The 12,505-nt window shown below is 28.5% G+C and overlaps 3 protein-coding genes across 6 annotated transcripts in view; 2 read left to right on the forward strand and 1 right to left on the reverse strand.

Annotated features, from left to right (window-relative positions):
- The first annotated feature begins 1,409 nt into the window (after positions 1 to 1,409).
- LOC106785996 (FK506-binding protein 15-like) lies at positions 1,410 to 6,098 on the forward strand. Of its 2 annotated transcripts, XM_014746930.1 has the most exons (13): positions 1,410 to 1,618; positions 1,704 to 1,874; positions 1,977 to 2,496; positions 2,945 to 3,151; positions 3,233 to 3,268; positions 3,342 to 3,521; positions 3,603 to 3,785; positions 3,877 to 4,102; positions 4,178 to 4,467; positions 4,555 to 4,680; positions 4,741 to 4,881; positions 4,968 to 5,031; positions 5,957 to 6,098. In XM_014746930.1, the coding sequence occupies exons 1-13, from the start codon at positions 1,542 to 1,544 to the stop codon at positions 5,962 to 5,964; spliced, it is 2,229 nt and encodes a 742-aa protein (XP_014602416.1). In that variant the 5' UTR covers positions 1,410 to 1,541; the 3' UTR covers positions 5,965 to 6,098. The 2 variants fall into 2 exon arrangements, with proteins under 2 accessions (XP_014602416.1, XP_014602415.1); XM_014746929.1 differs by lacking the exon at positions 5,957 to 6,098 and having other exon boundaries at positions 4,968 to 5,243.
- Positions 6,099 to 6,238: 140 nt separating this feature from the next.
- Positions 6,239 to 8,674, forward strand: LOC106785998. Its single transcript, XM_014746934.1, has 5 exons — positions 6,239 to 6,391; positions 6,520 to 6,628; positions 6,736 to 7,083; positions 7,157 to 7,478; positions 7,584 to 8,674. The coding sequence occupies exons 1-5, from the start codon at positions 6,327 to 6,329 to the stop codon at positions 8,117 to 8,119; spliced, it is 1,380 nt and encodes a 459-aa protein (XP_014602420.1). The 5' UTR covers positions 6,239 to 6,326; the 3' UTR covers positions 8,120 to 8,674.
- LOC106785997 (nuclear pore complex protein Nup88) overlaps positions 8,436 to 12,505 on the reverse strand; it is a 58,772-nt gene continuing 54,702 nt past the window's right edge. For 2 of the 3 annotated variants that reach the window (XM_014746931.1, XM_014746932.1), the window contains exons 3-13: positions 11,423 to 11,536; positions 11,058 to 11,247; positions 10,829 to 10,929; positions 10,522 to 10,714; positions 10,279 to 10,439; positions 10,087 to 10,172; positions 9,735 to 9,982; positions 9,528 to 9,638; positions 9,202 to 9,428; positions 8,847 to 9,095; positions 8,436 to 8,775 (exon numbers count right to left, since the gene is read on the reverse strand). In XM_014746931.1, the coding sequence (XP_014602417.1) occupies positions 8,712 to 8,775; positions 8,847 to 9,095; positions 9,202 to 9,428; positions 9,528 to 9,638; positions 9,735 to 9,982; positions 10,087 to 10,172; positions 10,279 to 10,439; positions 10,522 to 10,714; positions 10,829 to 10,929; positions 11,058 to 11,247; positions 11,423 to 11,536 (1,744 nt within the window). In that variant the 3' untranslated portion in view covers positions 8,436 to 8,711. Of the gene's footprint in view, positions 8,776 to 8,846; positions 9,096 to 9,201; positions 9,429 to 9,527; positions 9,639 to 9,734; positions 9,983 to 10,086; positions 10,173 to 10,278; positions 10,440 to 10,521; positions 10,715 to 10,828; positions 10,930 to 11,057; positions 11,248 to 11,422; positions 11,537 to 11,988; positions 12,014 to 12,505 lie in introns of those variants that run through there. The other variant, XM_014746933.1, reaches the window with a different exon arrangement.

The raw sequence follows: 12,505 nt of genomic DNA on the forward strand, positions 1-12,505 counted from the left end.
AACAAAATATCGATTTTCACATTTATACAACTAATTACGATCTAACGTTTAATATCAATGCGTTGTAAATTATTTTTCTTTTTTTTGTAAATTCATACATCAATAAAATAATATTGAATATTGAATAAAATATATTAATTAGTTTTAATTGAATTAAAAAATGTAATCTTTATAATCAGATAGGTAATTATTAGATGCAATAAATTTATAGTGATCTATGAAATAGGTGAACGATTTTATTGAAAATTAAAAAAATAAATATCATATTAGATATCTTAAAAATGTTGAATTTCATTTTAAACAGGCTTTTTCAATTAACTTATAACCAAGAGATATCGATCTAGATATTTTTATATATTTCATGTAATATTACTTTAACGATAAAAAATAATTATTACTTTATTCTAAATTTAATGATAAGAGAATAATCGAATGATGATAATCTTACTTTTCAAACTTATCGTACGGATAAAATACTCAATGTTAAATTATATCAACGATATTGCAGTTTGTAATCTTACTATTGATTATTTTTTTTTTATATTTTTGGTAGTATGTACTTTAACCATAATTTTATAATAATACATTAATTAAACAGATAAAGTTAAGGTAATTAGTATTACTAACATTTTCACTGATGTGAGCATGATGCAAATACGTTCAAGTATCACGATAAACTCACAATTTATTCTTTCCTTACTTCTTTCATTCCTAAATATTCCAATAATAATATATTCCACGAATTGTTAAATACAATTCTCATTTTATTTAAACGAATATTGAATACGTACGATAAAATTGAAATATCATTATTCAAAATTCAACTTTTGGCGATAATAGTAATATAAAACATTGATAAAAAGTAGAAATTATTCTAAATTAAATTAAAAAACATTAAAGATTAACCTATAAAATCTATAATTTTCTATTTATTTTTGATTTAATAATAGAGTTTGTATTTTAATTAAAAGATTATCATTTGTGATATTTAAATACTATATAAATTATAAGATTTTCTTTATCTAATTTGAACTATAGATAGAACTTTGTTCATTATACGTAACTTTATAAATAAGATATATTACTTAGGGATTAAGTTAGTGAAATATTTATTAATTAAAATAATATATTCTAAACAATATAAGATATTATTTTCTGTTCTATTATTAATATATAATATATTTTTTTTTATTATTTTATTTATGTTCGTACAAATTTCCTATTCTACCGCTTGCGCAGAACATGTTGCGCATAAGAAAGAACTTGCAAGGCGACGAATAAATTGCATACACACTGATTGAATGTGTGTTTGAATGTGTGTGTAAAAAAGAATTGACGTAAAATGGAACCTCTGGTGCCATCTATGTTTTTTTAGTAATACTACTGTTATTTGTCGGTATGTAGTTGTGTTATAGTATTATTTTTACAATCATTAAAAGAATTGCTCGACACATTGCAATATTTATTTATTTTACAATTTAATTCATTGAAAAGCAAGTTGAAATAACATTTTAAACATTAGAAAATAAAATAAAATCATCATGAATGTGGATGATCAATTGCCAAATATTGAGAAAATATTTAAAACTGAAGATGAAGAATTTACACCTGGGGGCGGGTAAATAGATTTATTTTTATTTTAATATCTCTAGCTATAATATGACAATGATGTCAAATATTTCCCCCACTTCTTCTTTTTTTAGATCTAATTTAGCTGCTATTTTTGGAAATTTTAATACAGAAAATCAAGACATACCCAACGTAGCAAAACAAACAACTCAAAAAAAACCTAACAGTAAGCGTAAAAGCTTATCGACTCCTTCTTCCACTAAGACCGAAGTTATAATAGCTAAAGTTATTCACGCATACAAATTGTAATTTTAATCTCATACATACATTTATATATATATATATATTTACTGAATTTTATTTTAATTCAGTGCTTATATATTATTATTAACTATTTATTTGCGTAGACAAAATGGACAATATATTTCTACCGGTAAACTTGGAATAGCATTAACAGGAAACGTTTCTACAAGGACGTATCAAATAATTCTATATAAAACTAAATACGAATACACTTCGGTAGTTACAGTGAAAAGTGACTTTACGTATACCATACAACCTAATAATTATTCCACATATTACGATGACAATAATGAAAATTGGTCAATCTTATTCGAAGAAAAAGAAGCATCGATAAAATTTGCTAGAGAATTAGCTATAGCTAAATATTTTTTAAAGGAGGATAAAATAGAGAATGTAATTTATCAAGATTTAACAGCTGTTAACAAAGACGAAGTTACAAAGGAAGGATCCAGGGTAACACTGAAGTATTTTATTAGTACAGACATTGTACAGTTGTGTAATATAAATTATGAATTGTTTCAAACAATGACGGTTCACATATCGACAAATGATAGTTGGGAACGATCTCTAATAGGAATCAGTAAAGAATTAAAGAGGATTTTATTCATACCTTCTAGTAAACAGGTATTTTATAAGCAGGGCAGTGAAAACAGAGTCTAATATTTCAACAGCTTGTAGTATTTACCAAGATGAGTTAATAATGTTTAATTAATATCGGCTCTACTGTGATATATTTTTATGAACATATTTGATAAATAATATTTCCTAATATTAGTAAAAGTTTCTATTTATTCTCATAGTAAATTTATCTTGACAACCTTGAATGTATTTCTAAGCAAATTCTTTTGTGTACATTCAATATTTTAATTTTAAATAATGAACGTTAATTTAAAACGAAGGATTAATTTTACAACACGTGTTAATTAGAGATTTTTTACTTGTATCGGTGAAAACAATAAGTCCTTAAAATATCAGATTCCTTTCTTTTATCACTCTCTAGAATTTTCATTATTATTTAACGTAATATGATTATAGAAACTTAAACTGCAATAATAATTAGTCTCTTGTATAGATTAGCTTAGGTCCAGGTTTTCCAAAAGATAAAGATGTTTTGATGGAAATAGAAGTGACGAATATAGAAGAGTTAGAAGAACAATTCTCTTTGTCTAAACCTATAGTTTCCGACAAGGCCTTGTTATTGTCGAGAATGGCTAAAATGGGCCAATCGATTCTTCCAAAAATGCAAACATCGACAACTACAGATTCTGAGGATACAGAGGTACTTACTAGTAATAGATCTGATCTATTTTACGATTGGTTCAATCAACAAAAAATTAGTATATATATTATATATTTATAGGATGATTCACCGCAAAAGAGACCATGTCATAAAAAGGTATTGGAGTCATACATTAATATTGTATGGAGTACTGCCAGATGATCGAAGTTGAGAAAATATTAATTTTCAGATAGAATCGTTAGAAGTACAATTACAAAAAACACATGCAATGCAAGAAATACCTGCAACACAAAGTACGCGTGAAGTGGCTAAATCGAAACATAATGTGCCTTCTACGAACCCCATTGTCCCTAAACCATTAATCCCTACTTCTACATTTACTCCTTCGTGGTCTACTCCACAATTACAAGTAAATTCACTTTTTAATAGTAACTCAATTTTTAATATATCTTTCTTTGATGATTATTATCTGGCATTCGTAACATTTTAGTCAAATTATATAACATCGAATGGTCAAATGTATGCCTTGCAACCACAATCATTAACTCAAGCAGTACCTACCATTATGGATCCAAATTTGAATATGCTTTTGTCGGAAACTAGAATAGCAAATGCTGAACTCAGAATGGGAATGTCTAAAGTAGCTGAAAATGTACAAAAAGTACTTGATAAGGTTATTATAAAATATAGTTATCTTAATAACATAATTATGGTCATACAAATGTTATTAAATTATCTCGATGATTATTCTTTATATCTTTTAGTTTCATAGTTTAGAATTGCAAAATGCATCTTCGACGAAAGATACGACAATGGAGGATACTTTGAAATTATTGTTAACTATGAATCCATTGCAAAGCGATATGAAAAACAAAGAATTATTAAAGACAGCAGATGTTCAAAAAGATGTATGTTGCGAACATTTATCTGAATTATCGAAAGTAAGGAAAGAAACATTTGAATTAGAAAATGAAGTAAGAAATTTAAAAGGTAATTATTTTATATTAGATGATTTTTATTGCGTTTATTACACAAAGGAAAGATAAACTTATAATTGTTTTATAGAATCGTTAACAAAAAGCATAGAATTAGCTAAAACGTTAGAGGAAGAAAAAGTATCTTTGTCTTCCATTAATAAAGAATTAGACAATAAAATTAATGATCTGGAAGTATCATTGAATAACAAAAATGATGAATTTCATACTAAACTAACAGAATTAGAAAAATGTCTCAAAGTATCTAAAAACGAATATGAACAAGAGAATGCAGAATTAAAAAAGAAAGTTTCTGAGCTTACTGCGAAGTTAGATTCTGCTGCAATAGAAACTAATGCAGTATCTTCAAAACATAATGATGTAAATTTTAAATTTTATTATGTTATTATTACTTTGTTTATTCATATACAAATAATTCATAATATATTTTATTAAATTCATTCGTAGATAGAAGATAGAAATAAAGAAATTAAATATATTATAAACAGGACGTATCATACTTTGAAGGCAACATTTACAGACGAATCGTATAACACGGAACATATAAAAAAGATTATATTTAGTACAATGAAGGTATAGAAATTTTATTATAAGAAATTAGTAGTGTGTATTAAAAATACAATTTATTTTTAGAACATTACATTACAAGTATTAAAAGAAGAAAGGAATTTAACAGAAACAGAATCAGAATCAGAAACAGATTCAAAAAATACATTGAAAAATATTCAAGATAATAACGGACAATCAAATAAATTCTCAAACAATCCGAATTCAGTAAGGGATTAACTTAACAAATATATAGAATAAATGTTATTTCTTGTTAAGATTGTTACACATGAAAGAAATAATATTTTTTATAGGTTTTACCTATAGAAGAAAATGTACCACCGCCTATTCCACCAATGGATAGTGAATTAGACAATGGTATTTATTAATGTGATAATAATACTGTTATTAAATAATGACAATGGACTTAATTCCATAGAAAATGAATATTTTTTCAATTTATTTTCACATTTGTAATTTATAGGATATTTAGAGCGTGTTAAATGTAATTATGTTATTTTTCTTACAATTATGATTTGTTTTTTTTTTGTTTTTATTATAATATAAAATAAAGTAATATTAGTATAACATTGCAATTAATTGTAATTTAAAAAACAAATTTTCTAATAAATAATGTATCTGATAATACATATTTATAAAGTAAATTTTTATAAAATATTTAATTCAATAAGATGATAAGCTTTTTAATACTGTAATATGAAACAAATATACATGACAGTGTGTAAAGATGCGCTACTGAAGGTCGTTGTATATCTGTAGATGAAAAATGGCGCTAAAGCATGGTACGTGTTATTGATAGAAACAGTATCGTTAATATATTAACGTTTAAAAAGTAATTAATTAAAAGATGTGATAAAGTGTTGTTCAATTATGTATTATCAGAAATACTTTATTTATTAAGAGTTAAAAATCATTCATTTGGGGTTGACTTTGGACGGTTCTTAAGAATTTCTAATTGTCTGAATTCACGGTTAGATTTTGTGGCTTCTACCACGTCAATCATATTTATACCTAACCTTACAAATCATGAAAGAAACAACGTTTTCTTATTTAATATTTTACAAATATATCATATTTATGATTTATTGATTAAAATTAGAACACAGATGATAATTTTACTTTAGAAAAAAATAACCATTTGAATATTTTAATAAATTTCTTTTTTTTCCCTTATGTTTATGATAAAAAAATATCTAATACTGAAATTTATTTATGATATATGAATAATATAAATATAGAAGAAATTTTATTTAATTATTATCATTTCATGTGTTATATTTAGGAATATAGACGTGGAAAGATGATGATAATGGGATCAGATATTAGTTATTGTTAATCGAATAAAAAGAAAATAGTTTCACAAAACATATCTAAGTCGATGGAGAAATAATAGGAATCATGTTCTGTATCACTTAGATTATTAGTTGGGATTTTGTTATGATGGATGCAAGCTCTGTCGAGGATAAAGATGTATCTTTCAGTTTGGGGGAGATGTTTGATAGTTACGAAGAGTTGGAAAACAAATTGGAGAAATTCTCTAAACGCAGTCTTGTACATTATTGGAGAAGAGATAGTAGAACTGTTAGCGGTGCACATATGAAAACAGCTAGACCTATTAGCGAACGTTTAAAATATTATTCTGTCAAGTATGCATGCATCTATGGTGGTCAAAAATTTCTTCCACGTGGTGCTGGCAGGAGACAATCTCAGTTAGTTTGTAAATACTACTTTCTTTAGTAAAATAATATGCTTCTCATTTTTCAAAGATATTAATATAAATATATACATATTTGTATATATATGCATATATACAAATTAATAGTATGATTTTATCTCTGCATCTAGATCAATTAGAACTAATTGTCCTGCTCACATTATGCTTAGAGCGTCAAAAGATGGGACTAAGTTGGAAGTAACTAGTGTCAATAATGAACATAATCACGAAATTTCCGAAGTAAATAAACATTATTCTATTACACTAAAGAAACCAAAATATTAACAGACAACTAAGAGTATACGTTATAAGATTCAAAATGTTCCTATTGATTATTTATTTTGTAGGAACTGTTTAAAAATTTGCCACAAGAGAGAAAGCTTTGTGGCGAGATCAAACAAGATGTACAAGATCTTATGCGGTTGCACATAGATCGTAAAAGATTGAAAGAGTATGTACGCTTGTGTACCAACAAAATATTACGTTCTAAGGATTTATTTAATATAGCTGCTGCTAATAAGCAAAAGAAAGAAATTACTCCCGAAAGAGCCTATCAGTTGTTTAAAAAGATACACGACATTGAAAAACTGCAACGTGCGAAAATGGAAAGGAAATTGTGTTCGGAATCTGAAGATGAGATTGCACTGACGATCAAAAAAATAAAGAAGGAACAAGAGTCACCCTGGGGTCAAGATGTAAGATTATTTTGTTTAGGGAGATAATATTAATCTCATACTTTCAATTTGAGATTAACAAATCTTTTTACAGGGTCTGTCGCCTGAGTTAGAGGTAAGTGAAGGAAACGATGGTGATGATTCGTATGGTGGTCAATTGACTCAAGAAGAAGTGGTAGATGAAATAGATCCGACGGATAATAAGTTGTTGGGAACAAGTAACGAGGGAGATATAATAGAAACGAATAGAGAAATAGTAGGAGAATTAGTAATGGAAGACGGTGATCCGTCAGTAATAGTTGAGTCTATCGTTAATGTCGATGGTTCAGTTTTTGTCGATGAACGAGATTTTAATACTTATTGCGCTAATCATTTATCACATACAGTTGACGATAATCAGTCTTCTAGTTCTCAAGGTATGCTTTTAATAAGTTTGATAAGATGTTTACACGTTTTGAAAATACCCTCGTCGTTTATATTAAAATTAGGTATTGTATACGTAATAAAAAGAATTAAAACAGTTTTAGGTATAGACTCTATAACGTCTTCAAGCAATATAGGGAAAATGACAAAAGACTCTTCATCTCCTAGTCATAAAATACAGAATACGTCTCCAACGACGCCACCATCGCATTCAACGTCAAAATCACCCGACGATTTTAACGAAAGCACAGATTCAAGAATTTGGATCATGAAGGAAGCAACTTCCATGGAAGCAGAAATGGATAGTAGTCACGAAAGTGAAACTAATGAATCAAAATGTGCTACTATTATGAAAGGAGATATCGGTAACACTGATGTCGTATTAACTAATGCGGCGGATCATCATTTGTTGCACGAACAGTTAGCAGTTCTTAGAGCAGAAAGGGAAAAGTTACGTCATGAGACTGATATGTTAAAACTTAAGAAAGATAAATTAAAATTACAAATAAGTTGTTATGCAAGCGAGCTTAAGAAACAGGAAATGGAGAAGGAAAAATTGAGATTAGAAATTAAATTATTACAATCTAAAGCAATGGAAGATAGCGATGTGTCTCATTATATTTTTGTGCCTTAACCATTCAAAAAAACTAGCTTTGTAAGATCTTATTAATTAGGATAGGATATAAGAGATATTAGAGCAGCGCACAACAGGTTAACATAGTAAAAAGAGATTACATCAAATTTAATAATGGAAATTTTCCAAATTAATATATATTTTCAAAATGGATAGTAAAATCCTTTAAACTTATACTTTATTATTTTTTTATGAATTAATTGATTAGCTCAAACATGTCTTTTTTTGTTCTTCTTTACTCATCATATATTATCAATGATATTGGTGTTAAATAAGAGATGTATGACACAACGTTAAAACAATGTATAGATTTTAAATTTGTATTCAATCTTTCTGTAAAATAATATGTCGATATATGATATAGAAGTTTAAGTATTGATTTTTGCAGTCTATAATATTATTATTTTAATTTTAAAATAAGAAAACATAGCATTTAATAAATTATTTTGAAATTGAAGCATATACAGTGGATAGATCACCCACTGTACCGTTTTTTTTTCTTTCTGTTTTAAGCGTAAATTTTATCTTATAAAACAGAATTAATAAGATAATAATGAAAATGACTTTAGCGTATCCATTACTTAATGATATATCACATTCCTACCTCTTCTTCAAGTTTCTTTACTTGGACTACCATATTTTTAATATCCTTAGTCCTATTAACAGATGAAAATGAATTATTAGAATATTATTTGTACTTTGATCGTAAAAGACGAGTTATACTTACATTTTAGCTAAATTTTCTCGAATAGCTTCCACTTGATTCTTACTAAATATTATTTCCTTTTGTTTTTCAATAATCTCAGTATTTTCCATTAACATCGATTGTTGGTTTGCTTTCTTTTTTAATTGTTTCAATCGCACACGTAAATCTTGGATTTTATCGTTCATTCTTCTCAATTCTTCAGCTTCAGCTCTTTCGGTGGGACTCATTGAAGGTTCCTTGTAGTTAACTAATCTCAGTACTTCTTCTGCTCTGTAGAATTATATTTTTTTTTATACATTATTACAGATAATAGATCAAAATAGATAGGAAATAGATTTTTAGATTAATCGGTGCAACTAAATAATTAATAATTTACCTGCGTGCTAATTCTTCTTGCTTGTCTTTAATATCTTCGTAACGTTCAGCCAAACGTTCAGCCGTTTGTTGAAGTTCTTTTTTCGTTTCCATTAAAGTATCGGTTTCTTTCAATAAATGCGTTTTCAATGCCTTCAATGCTCGTATCTTTTTATTTATTTCTTCGCGAGCTTTATCTTGTCGTACGAAATGTTGACGGCGAAATATTTGAGTAACGTGGAACAAGAGCTTAACACAACAACAGATATAACATTATATTAAATATATTTATTGTATAGAAAATATAATGAAAAAAAATATACGAAACGTAATTAAAAAATTTCTTACTTCTACACATTCCTTTATAGTCATCGATCGTTTTCCAAGTTTCGTAATTGGTTGTGACGTTTCGTTTTTCAATAATTTTTTAATGTACACGTCAAACGATTCTTTGTTCACCTTTTAACAAATTCATTTTTATTGTAATTTGAAAAAAAAAAGAAACTCTCTATAACTATCGCGAAAAATTCAGAAGGATAATATAATTGAACTTACTTTCTGTGCTGAAGTTACTATAGGTTCAGGTAAGTCGACACGTGGAAGATAATGAGGATCAACTACGGAAAGATTAACGACATCACCGGTATGAAGTAATGCGATTAGAACACACGGTTCTTGAATTAGACCAAATCCCAAAATTGGTGTGGACTCATCGATTTCAGTATGCTTGGTTCTTGTACAAATTAAATAATGCGAACTCGATTCATTTGATAATGACGGTAAAAAACTATCTTCTATTTTTTCTAAAAATAAAAAATATTAACAAGCAAATAAATTATATATTATATAAATGATACATTAGTTTATTAAAGAATTTATATTAAAATATAATTGAACAATGTTTTACCATTCGTATTATTGACATAATCATCTAACTGTGATACCATTGGTAGGCTAACCATATGAATTCCAGCATTGTGAGAACAAAAGTATCTGGTGAACAAACAAATTTGCAACAAGTTTGCAAATTTTGATTTAGAATAAATCAATCGTTTCGAATCCACGTATCTTTAATTAAAATACTAAACAAATTAAATACCTGGATTTGTTACCCTTATCATTATGCACGTATATTGGGCAGTTGTACTTTTTGTCATCGTCGGTAAAAAATAGCCCAAGTTCCATTTCGATACATTCAAAGATATAAAGTGCATCATCGGGTGTATGTAAACTGTATGAAGAACCATACTGCGACCAGGTCTACAAATTGTAATATACATTTTATAGACACCCAAAAAAGAAAATTAAGGAAATGCAATGCAGCAATGCAATGCAATGGAACCTTTTTATCCTCCTCGTTTTCATCCATTGTTTCTTTCAATAATATAGCATGGTATATTTTTCCATTACACATCGCAATTACAACTATCGGTGGAGTAGTTTGTATGCACATTATGGAACACGAATCTATTCCGTAATTATCATCAGATTCAGGATACATAGATAACGAACCATAAATTACAGGCTTGTCGTGACTACAAAAAAATAAAATATATATAAATATATTTAAATTAATTTATATATATATTATATAGGATAGAAATAAAAATATAAATATTGAATTAATCTTTATTTATGTATGAACGTACTTATCACAAAGAATATTTTCTCGTACGATAAGAACCTCTCCATTTCCACGAAGTACGAGAATGGGCCATTCGATTTGATTCCAATCGACGGAATTTTTAGCCTGCAAGAAAAATAATGATAATAAATATTTGAACTGGAAGACAATTTATTTAAACAAAAATTCTTTAAGTAATAACTGTTATAATTATTTAAAAGAAATTATACATATGAGAGTGTGTATTTAATTACCTCATTTATAGTTTGACCGGCAAAAAGTTCAGGTTTTCTTAGGGTTGGGGTAGCAAAGTCAAAATCCACAGCCATATCACCGAGGGATGCAAAATTAGGTACCTTAGATCGCGAGCCAGTTATTGGACTACGTCCTACTTTCCAACTTTTGATAAGTTTTGGTGCACCATTGATTTCGCATTCGTATAAACTACGAACAAGTATGAACAATTAAATTTAAAATGCATGGGATTAATTAAGCCACATTTCATCATACAAGGATACATTTATGATACATAATAAATTCTCTAACCTTTGTATAAGAAAAAACAAAAGAAAAATTGATTTTTATAAAATATTGCATCACGCAAATATATAATATCTACCGAAAGATATTCTCAGAAGTAAGAACCAAGAGATGTGAATCATTGGTTGATCCAGGATGCCATCTTGCTTTCCGAATTTCAGTAGTCGCACCGAAGTCTCCGAAACAATGGCTCCTGCAACGAAATCATTTCTCATAAATAAGGACAAAAATCAAAGAATAAGATCCCGAAGGAAAATAAAGAAAATCATGTTGGGTTGGTCACAAAAGTTGGTACTTTTCATGGGACAAATTTTGTTGAGTAGAGTTCTCTGCTTGGTCTGTTGGGTACCTAGCTTACGTTTCATGTATGTATGTATTTTATTATTATTCTCTCGCTTTCCGTGGCTGGACATGGTAGGTAACGGGTTGGCAAGGGGTTGACGATGGTTAGTCCACGGTCGTTATTAATGTTCGTGGCATGGCAGGAAGAGAGATAGGAAGGAAGGAGAAGGAGACTGTGAGAGAAAATGGAAAAAGAGGAGGAGGAGGAGGAGGAGGAGGAGGGTGGGAAAGGGTGAGAGAGAGAGAGAGGGAGAAATTCGGTGGATATGAGGTGTCACCAACACTACCACGTCACAAACGAACATCAAGGACTCTACCGACGACACCATCACCACTACGACACCCAACGTAACCCATTGTGTGTGTACGCCAGAGTTCTTAATAATTGATAAAAATGTACGCGGCGCACCAGCAGTACGAGAGAGTACGCAGCATATAAAGGGAAAAAGAGAAAGAGAGGGTAAGAGTCGGGTGAAAGCCAGGAACAGAGAGAGAAAGAGAGAGAGAGAGGCGTCAGACCACCCCTTTGCACGACCACCATCACCCAGTCGTTTCGTTGACAAAGGCACATGCAACGATTTATTCGCCCTTTTTACCATGTACTCTCTCTTTCTCTCTCTCTTTTTCTATTTTTTCTCTCAGGCCCTCTCGCAAATTTTTCTTCGTTTTGTCACAATTTCAGATTTTTATCAGAATATATATATATATATATATATATATATATGTAAATATATAGATATATTATACAGCTTCGTTTATGGTTACATTGTAAATGATATAAATCTTTCTTTGTAGAAATTCAATCTTATCGGTTGCAACT

Source organism: Polistes canadensis, unplaced genomic scaffold (assembly GCF_001313835.1).
Source record: "Polistes canadensis isolate GaletaPanama2010 unplaced genomic scaffold, ASM131383v1 scaffold_61, whole genome shotgun sequence".
Classification (NCBI taxonomy): Eukaryota; Metazoa; Arthropoda; class Insecta; order Hymenoptera; family Vespidae; genus Polistes; species Polistes canadensis.

What these genes read in the sequence shown, in the direction of transcription:
- LOC106785998 (XM_014746934.1), top strand. Translation starts at nt 6,327, where the DNA reads ATGCATCTATGGTGGTCAAAAATTTCTTCCACGTGGTGCTGGCAGGAG. An exon ending in GAGACAATCTCAGTTAGTTT is followed by an intron (nt 6,392 to 6,519) that starts GTAAATACTACT and finishes CTCTGCATCTAG; the next exon opens with ATCAATTAGAACTAATTGTC. An exon ending in ATAATCACGAAATTTCCGAA is followed by an intron (nt 6,629 to 6,735) that starts GTAAATAAACAT and finishes TTTATTTTGTAG; the next exon opens with GAACTGTTTAAAAATTTGCC.
- LOC106785996 (XM_014746929.1), top strand. Translation starts at nt 1,542, where the DNA reads ATGAATGTGGATGATCAATTGCCAAATATTGAGAAAATATTTAAAACT. An exon ending in TATCTTCAAAACATAATGAT is followed by an intron (nt 4,468 to 4,554) that starts GTAAATTTTAAA and finishes ATTCATTCGTAG; the next exon opens with ATAGAAGATAGAAATAAAGA. An exon ending in TTATATTTAGTACAATGAAG is followed by an intron (nt 4,681 to 4,740) that starts GTATAGAAATTT and finishes ATTTATTTTTAG; the next exon opens with AACATTACATTACAAGTATT.